The 17,733-nt window shown below is 31.8% G+C and overlaps 1 protein-coding gene and 1 pseudogene across 1 annotated transcript; both read left to right on the top strand.

Moving 5' to 3' along the window:
* The first annotated feature begins 795 nt into the window (after positions 1 to 795).
* On the top strand, positions 796 to 2,537 carry LOC125877107 (benzyl alcohol O-benzoyltransferase). Its single transcript, XM_049558427.1, has 2 exons — positions 796 to 1,314; positions 1,496 to 2,537. Exons 1-2 carry the CDS (start codon positions 850 to 852, stop codon positions 2,432 to 2,434), a joined length of 1,404 nt encoding a protein of 467 aa, XP_049414384.1. The 5' UTR covers positions 796 to 849; the 3' UTR covers positions 2,435 to 2,537.
* An 8,668-nt stretch (positions 2,538 to 11,205) lies between these two features.
* LOC125877101 (benzyl alcohol O-benzoyltransferase-like) lies at positions 11,206 to 12,878 on the top strand (annotated as a pseudogene).
* Positions 12,879 to 17,733: the final 4,855 nt, after the last annotated feature.

The following is a 17,733-nucleotide window of genomic DNA, read 5'->3' as shown; positions in this document are numbered from 1 at the left end:
TAGAAACAACTATGGGTGGGCAAAAATGTCCAAAAATTGGACCGAACCGAACTAATTTGGTTCTTTAATTTTTCGGTTTTCAATTTGGTGTTAGTATTTGTTTGTCAACAATTCGGTTCTTTGATTCAGCGTTTAGTGTAAGGGTCTCAAAACTTCGGTCACCGAAGAATCGAACTTTTATTAATTTTTTTAAATAAAATATATATATAATTCATAAACAAATTAAAATAGCAACAGATTTATAATTCAGATAGTTAAATTCAAATATTAATTCTCAAGAGGAATTCAAGCGTATTTTTGTTGGTCTATGTCAAGTAAAGAAACCCGTATCGTCTTTGTTTTCATCGAGCAATAGTTGGAGGCACAATGTTATTGACAAGACAAATATGATTTTTTAAGCATAATAAGTGTTTCACCATGAGATACATCATGACTTAACATGATTTTAAATTTTTAAGTGTCTTATACTTTAGTTTTGTCCTCATTTTATTTTTCATTCACACCAAAAAACAGTTTAAAAACCACCTAATCAAATCGAACCAAAATTGAAAAAATCAAACCGAACTAGTATCAATACCATTTTTTTTCTTTCAATATTTTCTTAATAGCATCTTACTCTTGTATTCCTTCAAATTGTTTTGAAAATGTTTTTCTAAGAGGGTCCATTGAAAATCGCCACTTACTACCACAGTGTGACACAATTTCATGAAAATTGCCATACATTATTGTACCCCTGTTACTACCTCTATATATAGCTTTTGTGTTAGGGAAATTATGTACACAAACACTAATCCCAAATCTTCTTCTTAATTCTTTTTCACATCTCGATTACTCCATTTTTATTCAATAATGGATCCAATTAAGCAATCATCATCACAATTAGTATTCACTGTGACAAGGCAAAAAGCAGAGCTAATTGCTCCAGCAAAGCCAACTCCACATGAAACTAAATTTCTCTCAGACATTGATGATCAAGAAGGTCTTCGATTCCAAATCCCCGTTATTAATTTTTATCGTAAGGATTCGGATTATTCTACGGGAGGAAATCATGACCCTGTAAAAGTTATTAAAAAAGCTATAGCTGAAACACTTGTATTTTACTATCCGTTTGCTGGTCGGCTCCGTGAAGGAAATGGCCGGAAACTGATGGTGGATTGCACCGGGGAAGGAGTTATGTTTGTGGAGGCGGATGCTGACGTTACGCTTGAAGAATTTGGAGATGAACTTCAGCCTCCATTTCCTTGTTTGGAAGAGCTTCTTTATGATGTTCCTGGCTCTGCTGGAGTTCTTAATTGTCCTCTGCTTCTTATTCAGGTACTAATCATTTCTCTTTCCTAACTTAATTATGCACCCGTTATTAAATTTTGAACCCAGTTATTTAGCATCACGAACCCATAAAGTTTAAATACTGGATTTATCTGCCAATAGTTTAAATTTTTGTTAATATTCAATACTTGAATTGTTATTTAACAATATATCAATTAATTATATGCAGGTAACTCGTCTCAAGTGTGGTGGTTTCATTTTTGCACTGCGATTAAACCACACGATGAGTGACGCAGCCGGTCTTGTCCAATTCATGACTGCTGTGGGTGAAATGGCACTCGGGGCATCTGTTCCCTCTACACTCCCTGTCTGGTGCAGAGAATTGCTCAACTCCCGTGATCCACCCCGAGTGACATGCACACACCACGAGTACGATGAAGTACCCGATACAAAGGGAACAATTATCCCATTAGATGACATGGTTCACAAATCATTCTTTTTTGGCCCTTCTGAGGTCTCAGCACTTCGTCGATTCATCCCTCCTCATTTGCGCAAATCTTCCACTTTTGAATTGCTCACATCAGTCCTCTGGCGCTGCCGCACAATTTCCCTAAAACCCGATCCTGAAGAGGAAGTCCGCGTTCTTTGCATTGTGAACGCACGTTCCAAGTTCAATCCACCCTTACCTAACGGCTTCTACGGCAACGCCTTTGCGTTCCCCGTAGCAGTCACGACCGCGGCTAAATTATGCAAAAATCCACTAGGATATGCACTGGAGCTAGTGAAGAAGGCTAAGTCAGACGTGACTGAAGAATACATGAAATCGGTAGCGGATTTGATGGTGATGAAAGGGAGGCCTCATTTCACTGTGGTGCGGACTTATCTCGTGTCCGACGTGACTCGAGCGGGATTCGGAGAAGTAGATTTCGGATGGGGGAAAGCAGTGTATGGTGGACCGGCCAAAGGAGGAGTAGGGGCAATTCCTGGTGTGGCTAGTTTTTACATACCATTTAAGAACAAAAATGGTGAAAATGGAATTGTGGTCCCTGTATGTTTGCCTGCCTTTGCAATGGAAATATTCGTTAGGGAACTCGATGGCATGTTGAAAGGTAACGATGATCCATTAGGCAAGTACACAAACTATGCCATTATCAAACCTGCACTATGAGATGTTAATCGTAATTCGTATGCAATATTTTTTTTACTATATATGTTGGTTTTGTAAAGCATTTTAATATTATTAAATTATGTTAAGAGTGCTTTTTCCAATTCCTTTCCTGCGTAATTACAATTTTTTTGGTGCATTACTTTATTTTGTCGGTTGATGACAATTGATGGAAATTATTTGATGCCATCTTTGTGAAAAATTTTATTATGTGAGAGGCACACTTATTGTCAATTGTATGAGGCTTTTGTTGGCTGTCAAATGTACAAATGGGATCCATACCTTATCTATTTCATTTTCTTTCATCTACTTACTCTTTTTCATTCATTTTAAACTTTTCCTTTCTACTTTCTTTTTTCCTCCTTTGTAAGCTACTTCATTTGTCGAAGTCACAAATAATTTTTGAGACTTGCCCAAAATGTCTAATATGCCTATTTTACATTTGTATATTATATATTTGAAAAAAAAATTAAAGTGAATGTGGCGAGAAAATTTTAATTTAATTTTTTAATGAAATGGAAGAAATTGAAGGTAATGAAATTACAAATAAAAAAATCGTAAAATTTTGCGTATTAATTTCATAAAATTGGACCTTTTATTTTTCTGTACATATTTTATAGAAGATATAATACATAAACATGACTCTTAACTTCACTTCAATGAACAACTATGCCCTCCAATTTTGAGTGTGCACAAGTAGACACTTAAACTTGTATAAAATTGAACAAGTAGACATACATGTCCTACTTGACATAATACATGTAGGACGCCATGTAGGATATAAAATTCTCATGTCGGGTGCCATGTAGGACGTATGTGTCTATTTGTTCAATTTTATACAAGTTTAAGTGTCTACTCGTGCACACCCAAAATTAAAGGCAATAGCGTTGACGTCAAGTTAAGGGGCATGTTTATGTATTATGCCTTTATAGAATGATATATACGAAATATGAGAATTTATATATTTTGTTTTGTGTTTGTTTATAAAAAGATTATACATTAATTTTTTAATATAACTTTTTTCATCATATATATATAAACTTTTTCAAAATTTTAAAAAATGTTATAAATATTTTTTTAAAAAAATTCTTTATTCTATTCATGTGTTTCTCTTTATAATAATCATGTTGTTTGCGTTTACTTCATATTTTAATTTTAATTTTTATTTTAATAATGTCAAGAATGAACTTTCATGTTCAAAACAACTCATGTCTTTTTTAATTGATTACTTTTATTCAAATCAAGCATCATCAAGACATAGTATATCCCAACTAAATTTTTAACTTTTTGTAAAAAAAAAATCGTTGGAACGAATTTATCATATTTCTTAAATAATTAAATTTTTAGATAATGCATACATTTTTTTGAAGGATCCTATATTATCATATATTTTCTAAAAATCGACCAAAACCAAATAGAAAAAAAAAATTAAAAAAAATAAAGTGATAAAAAATCGACTAAATTAATTTGACTTGATTTCAACATTTGAAACAAATTAATTAATTTAATAAAAAAATTATCCAAACTAAATCACAGCTAATCCTACTAAAAATAATTAAATTTCAACTTTTGATAAATAAATTAATTAATACGAAAAATAATAAAATTACAAAAAGAAACGGAAAAGAAGAAGAAGATATGGAATTGGAGAAAAAGAATAAAGAAATGGAGAAAAATTGTATTCTGGGCGAGGCACACATACTGTGAGTTGTGTGAGGCTTCATTTGGCTGCCACATGTATACTGTGGGATCCATAATGTACTTATTTCCCTACTTTTTCTTTTCCAATTTTAATCTTTTCTTTGGAGTACTTTTTATTTTCTTTTTTTTTTTGCTTGTTAATTTTTAGTGTAAATTTTATTTAGAAACTTTGAAACTCACCCACGGTATTTATTATATATTTTATATATCTATTACTATTTATTTGAGGGGAAATTAAAGTAATATGTCGAAAAAAATTAAATTTATTTATTTTTGGATGAATTCAAGAAAATTGAGGATAGTGAAATTGAAAAAAAAATGAAATTTCTTCAATAAAGTAAAAATTCATGTAATCAACCAATTGAACTACTAAAATTCAATCGACATTTTTTATTACACTTAAATATATAATTTAATTTTAATTATTTAAATTTTAGTCATTAATTTATTTATTTTTTTTGAGATTTCAATTTCAATCACTCAATTCTTAGTTATCAAATATGTTTTTTTTATTTTTATTTATGAATAATATTAATAATAATGTATTAATGATATCATACACTCAATTATCTTTTCTTTTTCAGATTTGTTAAATTTTCCACTTCTATGGCATGTATCCAATAAATATTGCCAATATTGATTTTGTGTTTCTCGTTTAAGATTTTCTTTATGTTTAGTATCTTAAAATGTGAAACGAAACTTTTATAGATTCATTTTTTTCTCGTGGGTTATGAAAATTAATAGAAAAAAAGTGTCAAACAAATGAGTTTGTGAAAGCACAAAATAAATAATTGTATGAATTTATTTTTTTCACTAAAGGTAGGACTAAAAAAAAAACTGTAAAAATATTGGTAAATGAAAGGGTAAAATTTGAGAAATTGGAAGTGTGAGAGAGAGAAAGTGTGTACAATAAAAGGGACCCACAAAAAATACTTGTCAAAATAAAATGGTGTCCTCACACAACTATTGTTGGTTATGCCTCAACCACTATAAAAATTTTCAAAAATGGAGTCTTTTAACTTCTTCTTTTTTAGTGAGACCCAGTGTCACGGACTTAGAGTCTTACTAAAGCTCCGTGCGGCACTTGACAACTTACTCACGAATCTTTCACGATCTTGTAAGCTCAAGTAAGCCCTTTGAAACTAAGATCGCTAAGAGAATGAAAAGGAAGACTTAGAGAATTTGGAAGAAGGCTTTTGTATTGCTTGGAGATTGCTTTACAACTTGGATGGTTGGATTCTTGGTTGGATTGTTGCCTTGCAAATGAATGGCACCACCTATTTATACTAACTCCTAGGGACTAAAGTACAGTTTTAAATTACTTCCTAAGTCCCTAAACTTATTTACACAAAAGCCCCTCTCTAGAATTCTCCACACACTCTAGAGAATTCCAAGGCCTTCTTGCAAACTATCTAAATTATTCTAGAGAATTCTAAGGAATTCTCTAGCCTTCTTGAATAATCTAAAGGGTTCTAGAGTCTTCCGGAAACCTCTCCACAACTCTAGACCCTTCCGCCCCTATCCGGACGCAAAATTCTACTGCTAAGTGGCGGGACGTGACACCCAGTCTCCACTTGGCAAAATATGAAAGGATCTCATACAACTATTGTCTGACATGTAATATATGTGCCTCTCACATGATCCTCTCTTATAAATATAATCTCTGGGTCACTAGGTCATTTATTTCTCACTATTTAATATTTTAGGGTAAAGGGTCAAATATGTCTCTAAATTATTCGAAAAGGTCTAGATATACCCTCCGTTTAAAGTTTGGCTCACTCATGCCTTCGTCGTCCAACGTTTGGTCTAAATATGCCCTTATGGGAGTTAGTTGGCATGCTAGACATATCCAACTCATTTTTCATTTCTTTAAATGTCACATGAAATTGTCATGTCATTTTGACTTTACCACATGACATTTATATGAAAATGGAAAGGGATCAATTATACCCCTAGAAAATTCGAACCCATAAACACCTAATCCGACCCATAAATCAACCTCCCCTCTTTTAAATAAACTACCAGACCCATTTTCAATAAATTTGTTTAAATTTTTATTTTTTTCGGTAAATCCCGAAAATTAGTAATTGATTAATATAAAATAGGAAAAATATGAAAAAAATATAAAATTAATGCCAAAAATTCACAAATAAATATTGTAACCTTAAATTCAACAATTTCAATAATTTTTTAAAATTTTTATTTTTTTGGGTAAATCTCGAAAATGAGTAATTGATTAATAAAAAATATTTAAAAAATATAAAATTAACGCAAAAAAATCACAAATAAATATAGTAACCTTAAATTCAAAAATCTCAACAATTTTTTTATTTTTTATTTTTTTTAATAAATTACCCATTTCAAATTTTGTCGAAAAAAATAAAAATTAAAAAAAAATTGTTGAAATTTTTGAATTTAAGGTTACTATATTTGTTTGTGATTTTTTGGCGTTAATTTTTTTTTTTTTATTAATCAATTACTCATTTTCGGGATTTACTGAAAAAAAAAAGAAAAATTTAAAAAAATTGTTGAATTTAAGGTTACAATATTTTTTGTGATTTTTTGGCGTTAATTTTATATTTCTTTCATATTTTTCCTATTTTTTATTAATAAGTTACTAATTTTTGGGATTTATCGAAAAAAATAAAAATTTAAACAAAATTGTTGAAAACGGATCGGGTAGTTTATTTAAAGAGGGGGTTGATTTATGGGTCAGATTAGGTGTTTATGGGTTTGAATTTTTTAGGGGCATAATTGATCCCTTTCCATTTTCATATAAATGTCATGTAGTAAAGTCAAAATGACATGACAATTCCATGTGACATTTTAAAAAATGAAAAATGAGTTGGATATATCCAGCAGATCAACTAACGCCCATAAGGGCATATTAGACCAAAAGTTGGACGGCGAGGGCATGAGTGAGCCAAACTTTAAACGGAGGGTATATCTAGACCTTTTCGAATAGTTTAGGGGCATATTTGATCCTTTACCCATTATTTTATTATCTTCATTTATTTTGGAGACAAGAAAATAGAGTGTATAAAAGTTGGTAAAAAAAAGAGTTGTTATTAATTGTGGAGCTTTCTACTTAACTCTTGTCTAGAGTTTGTTGAGTTATGTTTTGTGATTAGGCTATTGTATCGTAGAGGGGACAAGTCAAGAAGACTATTGTTGGACCGGTGAAAAATGTTTGGTATAGTAAACTCGAATCTCCTTAAAGAGAGCGAGTTATCCGCACTTCAATCCGAAGAGATTTTAATTTCTTCATTTTATTTTCAATTGTAATTTATAATTCTGTAATTTTGTAATTTTCTTAAACACTATATGATGGATCCAAAATGTCTTGGCAAATTAAAGGCCATAGAGTTTGTTTTATATGCCAAAAAATCTTACATGCAGCTTTGGTATAATTTCTTGTATACATATATGTCAAGTGGTTTATGAGAATGAAAATATTTAATTTTGATTACGAATTTGGATGTAAAAAAATTACTCAAATTCACATGCTCGGAAAAAGTAGCAGTTATGTCTCAAAGACCATTGTAAAATACACATTAACAATCAATTCTCTTATTTATGCACTCGAAAAAAGTAAAATACACGATAAATTAGTCAGGTGTGTCTGATAGACACTTTTTGAGTGGGTATGATATTCAAGAAGAGGACGGTCTTATTGAGGTGTCTAAATGGAATTAATTAAAAAATGTGTAAATTTAGAAGTCCGCTTATATATTTAACATAATATCTACATATTTGAAAACTTACAAAAAATATTACAATTCAATATAAAATCACATAAAAATTATTTAACTCTCGAAATCGTGATAACTTCGTGACATAATATTAGTGCTCAAGAAAGTACTTCGAAAATACATTTTATAGAAATTTTATATGCAATATGTTAGCTAATTATAACATGTGCGCATGTTTTAAATAATTGACTTATAAGTGAAATGAGGATAGTACGTATTGCTCCTATAAGTTAAACATTACCTTATTGAACCCATACAAGCTTAAACTTTTGTCGACACTAAATATAGATTTAAATACACTTCCATATAACTACCCTTTCAAAAACTTGAAAAGGACTATAACCAATTGAAGAAATCAACTTGAAAAAATAAAATAAATCATTACTACTAACCAGTTGTTGAGTATGAAAACTTTTTTTATTAATATTAGAATCTAGATGATTAATATTAATTAGTCAAATTTCAAATCCTCATATAGAGTCAATAAATGCAGCAGCCGTGAAATTGGATTCTGACAACCATTTCCATGTGTTACTTTTTCTATTAAAAAAAAACAAAATAATAAGTAATTTTTGGATTCAGCTCCCCTTCAGTGGAGCATCCGTCCAGTTCCTCCAGTTGGGGGTTAATTTTGCTACACGTGTCCCTCAAATTAATAGATGGTTCAGATTTGATTGTCCAAAACAGTCATTTTAACTATGGTTAATAATTACATACTCTTTTCGTTTCATAAAAAATGACCTTATTTGATTTGACACGAAATTTAAGTAAATAAAGAAGACTTTTGAATCTTGTGATCCTAAATTAAAGTTATATCAAATGTACAAAATTGTCCTTAATCTTGAAATTTTAAACATGTTACGTGAAAAGCAAAAAATAAAATGTTACCAAAAAAGGAAAAAGATCATTCTTTTTGAAACTGACTAAAAAGGAAAGGAGGTCATTCTCTGTGAAACGGAGGGAGTATTACTTCTCCATTACAATCCACTTTCCTCTGCTAGAATAATTCAATATCAGAAAAGGGAAGAAGAGCAACTCAAGTTATAAAATTTTGCAAAATCAAGTAAAGAAAAACGCGAAATACTATCCCATCGTATTTTCTCTATTTTTTACTTTAAAAGAAAGGAAAAGAGAACTGTTTTGGTCACCAGTGAAATGTAAAGTTATGATTTTTTTTTACTATTGATGAATTTCAATTAAAGTATAATCCTTTTCATTTTTTCGTCTTCCAACTCTATCCTCCTTTTCATATATGAAAATTTAAGAAAATATATCAAACCCAGTTAATACACCATCGTAATTTTCAATTAAGCTTCAACTCGTGCACCTGGCTACATGAGTAAGAAGTAATATTTTTTAGCTTTCTATAGGGTAGAGAATTCTCCTGGGTTTCAATTGATGTGATAAGGGGCCATGAACTTCCATTTTCCATACTTACTAGCCTGTCATGAGAGCAATTTCAGCATAATTTTTTTCCAAATACTTCAAATCTTCACCTGATATACCATTGAAAGTACCCGCTGGTTCTGATTTGAGTTTTAACTTGATGGAATTTTTCAGTGTGCAATTTTGTAGATCTGAAAGGGAAAGGAGAAGGTTGGGAATCCGTGGAGAGAGAAGGAAGATAATGTTGACTATGGTTAAATGGTTGGTTTTAGCAAATAATCTGAACAGTCTATTAATTTGAGGGATACATGTAGCAAAAATTAACCTCCAACTAGACGAACTGGACGGATGCTCCACTGGAGGGGAGCCAAATCCGTAATTTTTTTGTTTTAATTTTCTTTAAAAAAAAAAATTTTTTAGATTATCTCTCTGCATGACATATTTAAGACATAAAGTTAAATGTTATTTTGGTATATTAACATATCTTAATTCATGTCAAAATATGATAAGCAGATTAAAACGAAAGAAGTATTTTTTTATTTAATACTCCGATAATTTAATAATCTTCTCATTCTATATAACTTAATGAGATAATTTATAAGCACATATTACTCTAGTTTCTAATTTATTTTTTTTACTTTGGTTATTCTTATTGCTAAACTATATATAAGTACTTTTTTTTTTCAATATTTTCATAATAGCATTTAACTCTTGCACTTTTTTAAAATTGTTTTTAAAATGATTTTCTAAAGCAAAGGGTCTACCGGAAAGGACTTTTTACCTTACAAAAGGAAGGGTAATGTTTAATAGGATCCAGCTCCTCTACATTTCTCTTCTCTCTATTTTCCTCAAGTTCATGCTTAGATGTGAGACACACGACATATGTAAGAATTAATGGCTAAGATTTGATTGATTAAAATAAAATTCTAATTATAATTTAGATAATTAATATTTCATAAAAATAGTAATGTCACAATCATACAAATATATTATCTTGTCCATAAATATATTATAAAAAAATTTCTCTTTTTTTCTATTGTTTTTTCTCTACGAGTATTTACTTTCTGTTTTTTTTTTTAAATTGAGTTAGTGTTAGATTGCAATTTTGATCTTTCTCTTTAAAATTGGTTATCACATATAATTAATAGCAAAAATACTCACAGGAAAAAAATAATATAAAAATAGAAAATATTTAGGACAAAAACAGATGATAATACTAGCAGGAAAAAAATTAGAAAAAAGAGAATTTTTTTTATAATATATTTATGGAAAAGATATATATATGTATGATTGTGACATTACTATTTTTATGAAATATTAATTATCTAAATTATAATTAAAATCTTATTATAATCAATCAAATCTTAGCCATTAATTTTTACCTATGTCATGTGCCTCACATCCAAGCAAGAACTTGGGGAAAATGGAAAGAAGAAAAATGGAGAGGAGCCAAATCCTGTTTAATACATCCAACCATCTTCAAACTTCACTTGTAAAACTATTACTAGATATAGTGTTGTTATTACGATGATATATAATTTATTCTTAGACTACAATTTTTTAAAATTTTACTTTATTTCTCACTCTCTCTCCCCCAATTTTTATGAGTTAGTTTGACCTAACACGAAGTTTAAGAAAGAAAAAAAAACTACGTATTAAAACTTGTGGTTTAAGTCAAAGGAGTTTAATTTGTCGGATTATAAATCATTTCATTAAAATAAAATAAATATATTAAAGTTAAACAATTAGTACTAAATATAAAAATATATCATTCTTTTTGTGTCAATGATATAAATTGAGAGAGAACTATAATTTATGTCTAGCTAAGAGCCATCAGATAAAATTAAGACTAACGTAGTAATATAAACTACCTTATTTTAACATGCAAGTAGCCTGCTACTTGCTCTATATATAGCTTATGCTGTTTAGGAAATTATGTACACAAACACTAATCCCAAATATTCTTCTTCATATCTCGATTACTCCATTTTGTTCAGTGATGGATTCAATTAAGAAATCATCATCACAATTAGTGTTCACAGTGAGAAGGCAAAAAACAGAGCTAATTGCTCCAGCAAAGCCAACTCCACGTGAAACTAAATTACTATCAGACATTGATGATCAAGAAGGTCTTCGATTCCAAATTCCGGTCATTAACTTTTATCGTAAGGATTCGTATTCGAATTCTTCTACGGGAAGAAATCATGATCCTATAAAAGTTATTAAAAAAGCTATAGCTGAAACACTTGTTTTTTTTTATCCGTTTGCTGGTCGGCTCCGGGAAGGAAATGGCCGGAAACTGATGGTGGATTGCACCGGGGAAGGAGTTATGTTTGTGGAGGCGGATGCTGATGTTACGCTTGAAGAATTTGGAGATGAACTTCAGCCTCCATTTCCGTGTTTGGAAGAGCTTCTTTATGATGCTCCTGGCTCTGCTGGAGTTCTTAACTGTCCTCTGCTTCTTATTCAGGTAGTTATGTCTATCAGTATTAAATTTTGAACCCAGTTATTAACGTGTGAGATCGTTGTGTTAGAATCATGAACAGGGAGATTTTGTGTTTGGCTTTTTGCTCAGAGTAGTGCATTTTTCATGACAAAAATGTTGTGTCGAGACAAAGAATTTTTTGGTTAATTTTCAATATTTGATATATACCAATGAATTATATGCAGGTAACTCGTCTCAAGTGTGGTAGTTTCATATTTGCAGTGCGATTAAACCACACGATTAGTGATGCAACTGGTCTTGTTGAATTCATGACTGCCGTTGGTGAAATGGCACGCGGGGCATCTGCTCCATCTACACTTCCAGTCTGGTGCAGAGAATTGCTAAATGCTCGAAATCCGCCTCGAGTGACACGCACACACCATGAATACGATGAAGTTCCCGATACAAAGGGTACAATTATCCCATCAGATGACATGGTTCACAAATCATTCTTTTTTGGCCCTTCTGAGGTGTCAGCACTTCGTCGATTTCTCCCTCCTCATTTGCGCAAATGTTCCACTTTTGAACTGCTCACATCAGTCATTTGGCGCTGTCGAACAATTTCTCTAAAAGCCGATCCTGAAGAGGAAGTTCGCGTACTTTGCCTTGTCAATGCGCGTTTCAAGTTCAATCCACCCTTACCTAATGGCTTCTACGGCAACGCCTTTGCGTTCCCCATAGCAGTCGCGACCTCGGAGAAATTGGTCAAAAATCCACTAGGATATGCACTGGAGCTAGTGAAGAAGGCAAAGTCGGACGTGACCGAAGAATACATGAAATCTGTAGCGGATTTGATGGTGATTAAAGGGAGGCCTCATTTCGCTGTGGTTCGGACTTTTCTCGTGTCAGACGTGACTCGGGCGGGATTCGGAGAAGTAGATTTTGGATGGGGGATGGCGGTGTATGGTGGACCCGCTAAAGGAGGAGTAGGACCTTTTCCTGGTATGGCTAGTTTTTACATACCATTTAGAAACAAGAATGGTGAAAATGGGATTGTGGTTCCTATGTGTTTGCCTGCCTTTGCAATGGAAATATTTGTCAAAGAGCTTGAGCGCATGTTGAAAGGTGATGATGTTCCATTAGTTAACACAAATTATGCCATAATCAAACCTGCATTGTGAATTGTTAAATTAGACAATTAAAGGCTATATACATTTTGTCTTAAATTCCAAATCTTGTTACATATAGTCGATTTCTTTCATCTTCATGTTTTAGAGCGTTGCTCAATAGCAATGAGGTTGGTTTTGACTTCCGGTTTCAACTTTCAACAATTGCTGCTTGCCCTTTATATATAAAAAAAAGAAAAATATTTGCTTGACAGTCTACCAAACAAAGCGCTCAATTAGCAATTCGTTAATGATGAATAAGTTTAACCCTCAAAATTATGTTTGTACCAAAGTATAAATGATGAATAATTTTAAGCCTGAAAATAATGTTCGTGCCAAGTATAATGTGAGGAGTATATTTGAACAAAAAAATATAAGAAATAATTTCTGATAATAAAGAAATATATTTGACCCTTTTTCTTTGTTGATAGTGAGGTTCATGACTCATTCCTTAGTACTATATCATCAATTAATTTTGTTAGGGATTCACAAATTAATTAAATTATATATTTAGAGCCCGTTTGGATTGATTTACAAAAAAAAATACAGTAGCTTTTAAGTTGAAAAAATAAAAAAATCAAACTTATGACTTTTAAGTCAAAAAATAAAAGTAGGCAAACCTACTCTTTAATTATTATTTTTTATTTTTAAAGTCATTTAAAACTTATTTAAAAATAATTTGACCAATTTTTAAGTCAATCTAATTAGAGTCTTATTTAATTTTTTTAAGGAAAAAGGCTCAAATATACCATCGAACTTTCAGAAAAGGCTTATTTATGTCATCCATTAAAAGTTTGGCTCATCTATGCCATTACCATTTAAAAAAAAGCTCATTCATGCCATTATTTTTTAACAGTGATTTTGCAAAACCATTTTTTACAAATGGCTAATTATAATTCGGCCACGTCATTATTTTTTTTATAAAAAAAAAAGTCAAAATTCTGAATAAAAATTGAAATTAAAATAACCAACTCAAGTAAAGACCCACCCAAAATTTAAAAAATCCCTATAACCCATCAGTAACCCAATTCTTTCATTCACTTTTAATCTAAAAATCCTCACTAAGAAAAGAAGTTTCTTCACTTCTATAAGGACGACCAACTCCTTCTCTGATAAATTTACTAATCTTGTAAAGAGGTTTCTTAATAAGCTGCTAACTTTTATAACTGAAAATGATGGATATCTTTATGAGCCTAGTAGAATAGAAATATCAAAAGAGGTAAAGCATTACTTAGGGCCCGTTTGGCCATGCGATATAGTATCATAATATGAAATCATGATATGATATCATGATATAGAATCATGATATGGTATCATGATATGATATCATGATATGGAATCATAATATGGTATCATTGTCACGACCCGGGAGCACCCCCTAGTCGTAACCGGCGTACTCGACCTCGAAGAGGTCTAATACAAGCCTCTTAGCATTCATTCATCGCATAGACACTAAAACCATAAGGAATTAAAAACTTTCTTTACCAAGAAAACATTACATAAAAAAAAAATATAGCAAGCGGAAGACTTTCTAGACTTTATACATGATGTCTCAAAACCATCTAATACTTTAGAGTACAAAATTCGGGACTAATCCCATACACAACTTAAACAATACTAAAAAGACATAAAAGAACATATTGGGTATTGTCCTCGAATATATGAGGACTCACCAAGTCTTCATTTTCAACACTTAGAAACCTATCAAATAGCCATGACATGTCATCATCTCCAAATCCCTACACTTTAGTCCAAAAAGGGAAAGAAAGGGGTTAGCACAATTAAGTACTAAGTATGGAGACCATGCAAAAACATGCTAAAAAGGACATTTGGTTGAAAGTCATGCCTTATGCCATTTTAGTAAAACTTCATGAACATTGACATATTAGACATATTATAGGACAAAACCAACATATAAGACATAAACCACATTATAGACATACTCAACATTTTCACCACGTAACTCATTTCATCATACAAAGACCCTTATCTAAAGTTACCCTAAGACACACTTGAGTGAGACATGAAATGGCCGCCCATACAACCTCTTCATACACACCTAAGTGTTCCTCAAGGCTACTATAGACAAGAACCATCATGCTTCAAGTTAACATACCAAGTAACTCACTTCATTAACATAAACTATTCATTCAACAAATTATTTAGACAATAAGTCAACATTCTTCTTTAAAGTCATTTAGGACACATTCATGCATTTAAGGGACTTCACACTTTAGTCATATAGACTTAGAGAACTCACTTTAACACCTTCAAAGGCTACTTGTGTCATGTGTAGATAGCATCCCATACTACTACCTACACGGTGTAGAACCTATCAAGTAACTATAGTTCACATTAAGGGCATCAAGTTCTACACTTAAAAGATTCAAGTGTCAAGAATGCTCATAGCACCAATTTCCAAGAGATTCAGTAGCAAGACTCGCCCAATATATACATTATATCGTCACACCAAGCACAAGCAAGTATCAAGAAGGGTCGGCGCCCTGTATCAAGAAGGGTCAAAGCCCAATAATCAAGAGAACCAAGAACCATATTAAAAATGACTTTCTAGTTCGTACTTAAAATGGACAATTTCAATTCATAAGACGAGCTAAAAATCCAGAGTCAAGATGGCAAGTGATCCGAATCAAGAGGCATGCCAAGCGTGACAAAGTCACAGCCACAAGAAGGACAAGGTCCCAACAAGAGTGCTAGGTGATCAAACAATCCGTACAAGTGGGCGAGTTACACAAGCATCTTTAATGCCTTAAGGGATACCAACATGACAATGCCAAGTGACAAAAGTAACCAAGGTATCAAGATAACCCTTCAAATATACAAGAAAATAACAAGAGTACAAGTACAAGTCCTCGAGCGTTAGCATAGAAACAGTCCGACAAAACATCAAGAATTCAAACCATAGCCCGACCAACGTATCAAGGTTCTCAGCTTGTACACGAGTATATATAACCTTAAAAATATAATTACATAACTTATTTAACTTCTTTTAGCTCAGTAATGTCGACGTAAAACAGGATCATTATCGCAAGTAAGTTTAGCATGTACAAATACAATTATGCTCCCAAAACAGTGAATCTGTCCAGCCTAGTACCCCAAGTCGCAAGTTAGATTTGAACAGGAAAACGGTAAAATTAGACTTTATAACCTTCATGAAAGATGTAACTACATCTTAAGGTTGCAAACAAACAAGAATCACCACAAAATACATTTTGTACAAAAAGATATATTCAAAACACTACAGCTGAACATGCAGGATTTCAATTTCCGAAATCTGGGCAGAACTTGCCCTGTGTTGCGTCCCATATTTCGTATCCATAACAGTTAAGTTAGCGTTTTACATAAACATAAGAGTTGTAGGTATACGAGTTAGCTTTCCAAATCATATTTGTTCATTGCAAGCTAAGTTCTAGATCGAGAGATATGCATAAAATACCAAACACTACCCAGCTCAGAAACAGATTTTGTCACTTACCAAAAATAAGTGTGTATCTCGAATTCTAGCCAAAAGAACCAAGTTTTCTCTTGTGATTTTGAAGAACAATCTATTTTGATAAGTTTCTAAGGTCCTAAGGCTTAAGGAAAACGAAATTACTAAAGGAGGGGTGAAAATATATAGTCAAACAAGTGATGTTTATCCCTTGGGCAGCTGTCCTTTAAAGGTGCTGCCCAATAATTTGTGTGCTGCCCAAAATGCATACATATACACCTATATATATATATATATATATATATCCGTCATCTAATTTTGAAGTTATACATAATTCCAATTAGAATATTACCGAAACACCTCATCACAATCCTTTGCATCACATTCACATATATGATATCATGTCAACACTTCAATTCCTCATATAATGCCTTCAAGGCCATAATCATAATACATTACATAAGTAGACACCTCCACCATAAGTGGATCACACATTAATCTATCACAATTCTATATCAATTCTACATTAACAATGAAGTTAGGCCAGCTTACCTTTTTCCAAAACCACAATCACCATTCCTCAACTCTCCAATAATTCACAATAGATAAGCATAGATAATAATAGAAATCAACTATTCAACTCAATTTAAGCATAATTCTATCATCCTTCAATCATAAACAATAACCCCACTTTATAAGCCAACTTTAGGAAACTTGCAAAGACATGGGTTCATGAAATTTTCTTTCTTAAAACCATCAATAAACATCAATAATAACATAAATTATCATTAAAAATCATTTAATGCAAGAACCCATGCTAGAATCGAAATTAGGATTTTGAGTTTTTGAACAACTTTTGAAATCTTTTGGATTGACTCTTTGATTGAAGAAGGAATCAAAGATGAAGAGTCCCCATACCTTAATCTTCAAGAACCAAACGAAATTGGAGAAGAAATCAGTAGTCACCATCCACCCTAGCTCCATCTTTCACCTTGAGCTTCCATGGGGTTCTAGAGAGAACCTTTTTGAAAGAGGAAGGGTTTCTTTTTTTCTTCCTAATTGGAGTGATTTAAATGGAAGAATTTTGGTCAAAAAGGGTTTTATAATTGCTAGGAAAGTCAAAGAATAATAGGGACTAAACTTAGGAAAAGAATTAAGGACCCACAAAATTAAACTTAAAAGTTTTCACTAAACCCGTCTAAACTCGTCCTTTTGGACAGTGCTTCACTATTTTGGGCCTAACTTTTTACTCCAAAGTCAGAATTGGGCAAACTCGGTGGCGTTGAAAAGAGGACTCAGAAACCTTTAATTGGATAGGTAAAGGTCCACCTAATTCATTTTGAGCTAAAAGATATGACCATTTAAAGTTGACCCTTACAACTCACTAGTTCAAATGACTAGTTTCCGAACGTCACAGTCATTTC

The sequence above is a fragment of the Solanum stenotomum genome, chromosome 9 (genome assembly GCF_019186545.1).
Source record: "Solanum stenotomum isolate F172 chromosome 9, ASM1918654v1, whole genome shotgun sequence".
NCBI classification, from domain to species: Eukaryota; Viridiplantae; Streptophyta; class Magnoliopsida; order Solanales; family Solanaceae; genus Solanum; species Solanum stenotomum.
The sequence above is the reverse complement of the archived record's forward strand: the minus strand, read 5'-3'. Positions and strand labels throughout refer to the sequence as shown.

Excerpts from the sequence above, each read along its gene's own strand:
- LOC125877107 (XM_049558427.1), top strand. The coding sequence starts at position 850 with ATGGATCCAATTAAGCAATCATCATCACAATTAGTATTCACTGTGACA. Across the intron at positions 1,315-1,495 it reads GTCCTCTGCTTCTTATTCAG|GTAACTCGTCTCAAGTGTGG; the intron begins GTACTAATCATT and ends AATTATATGCAG.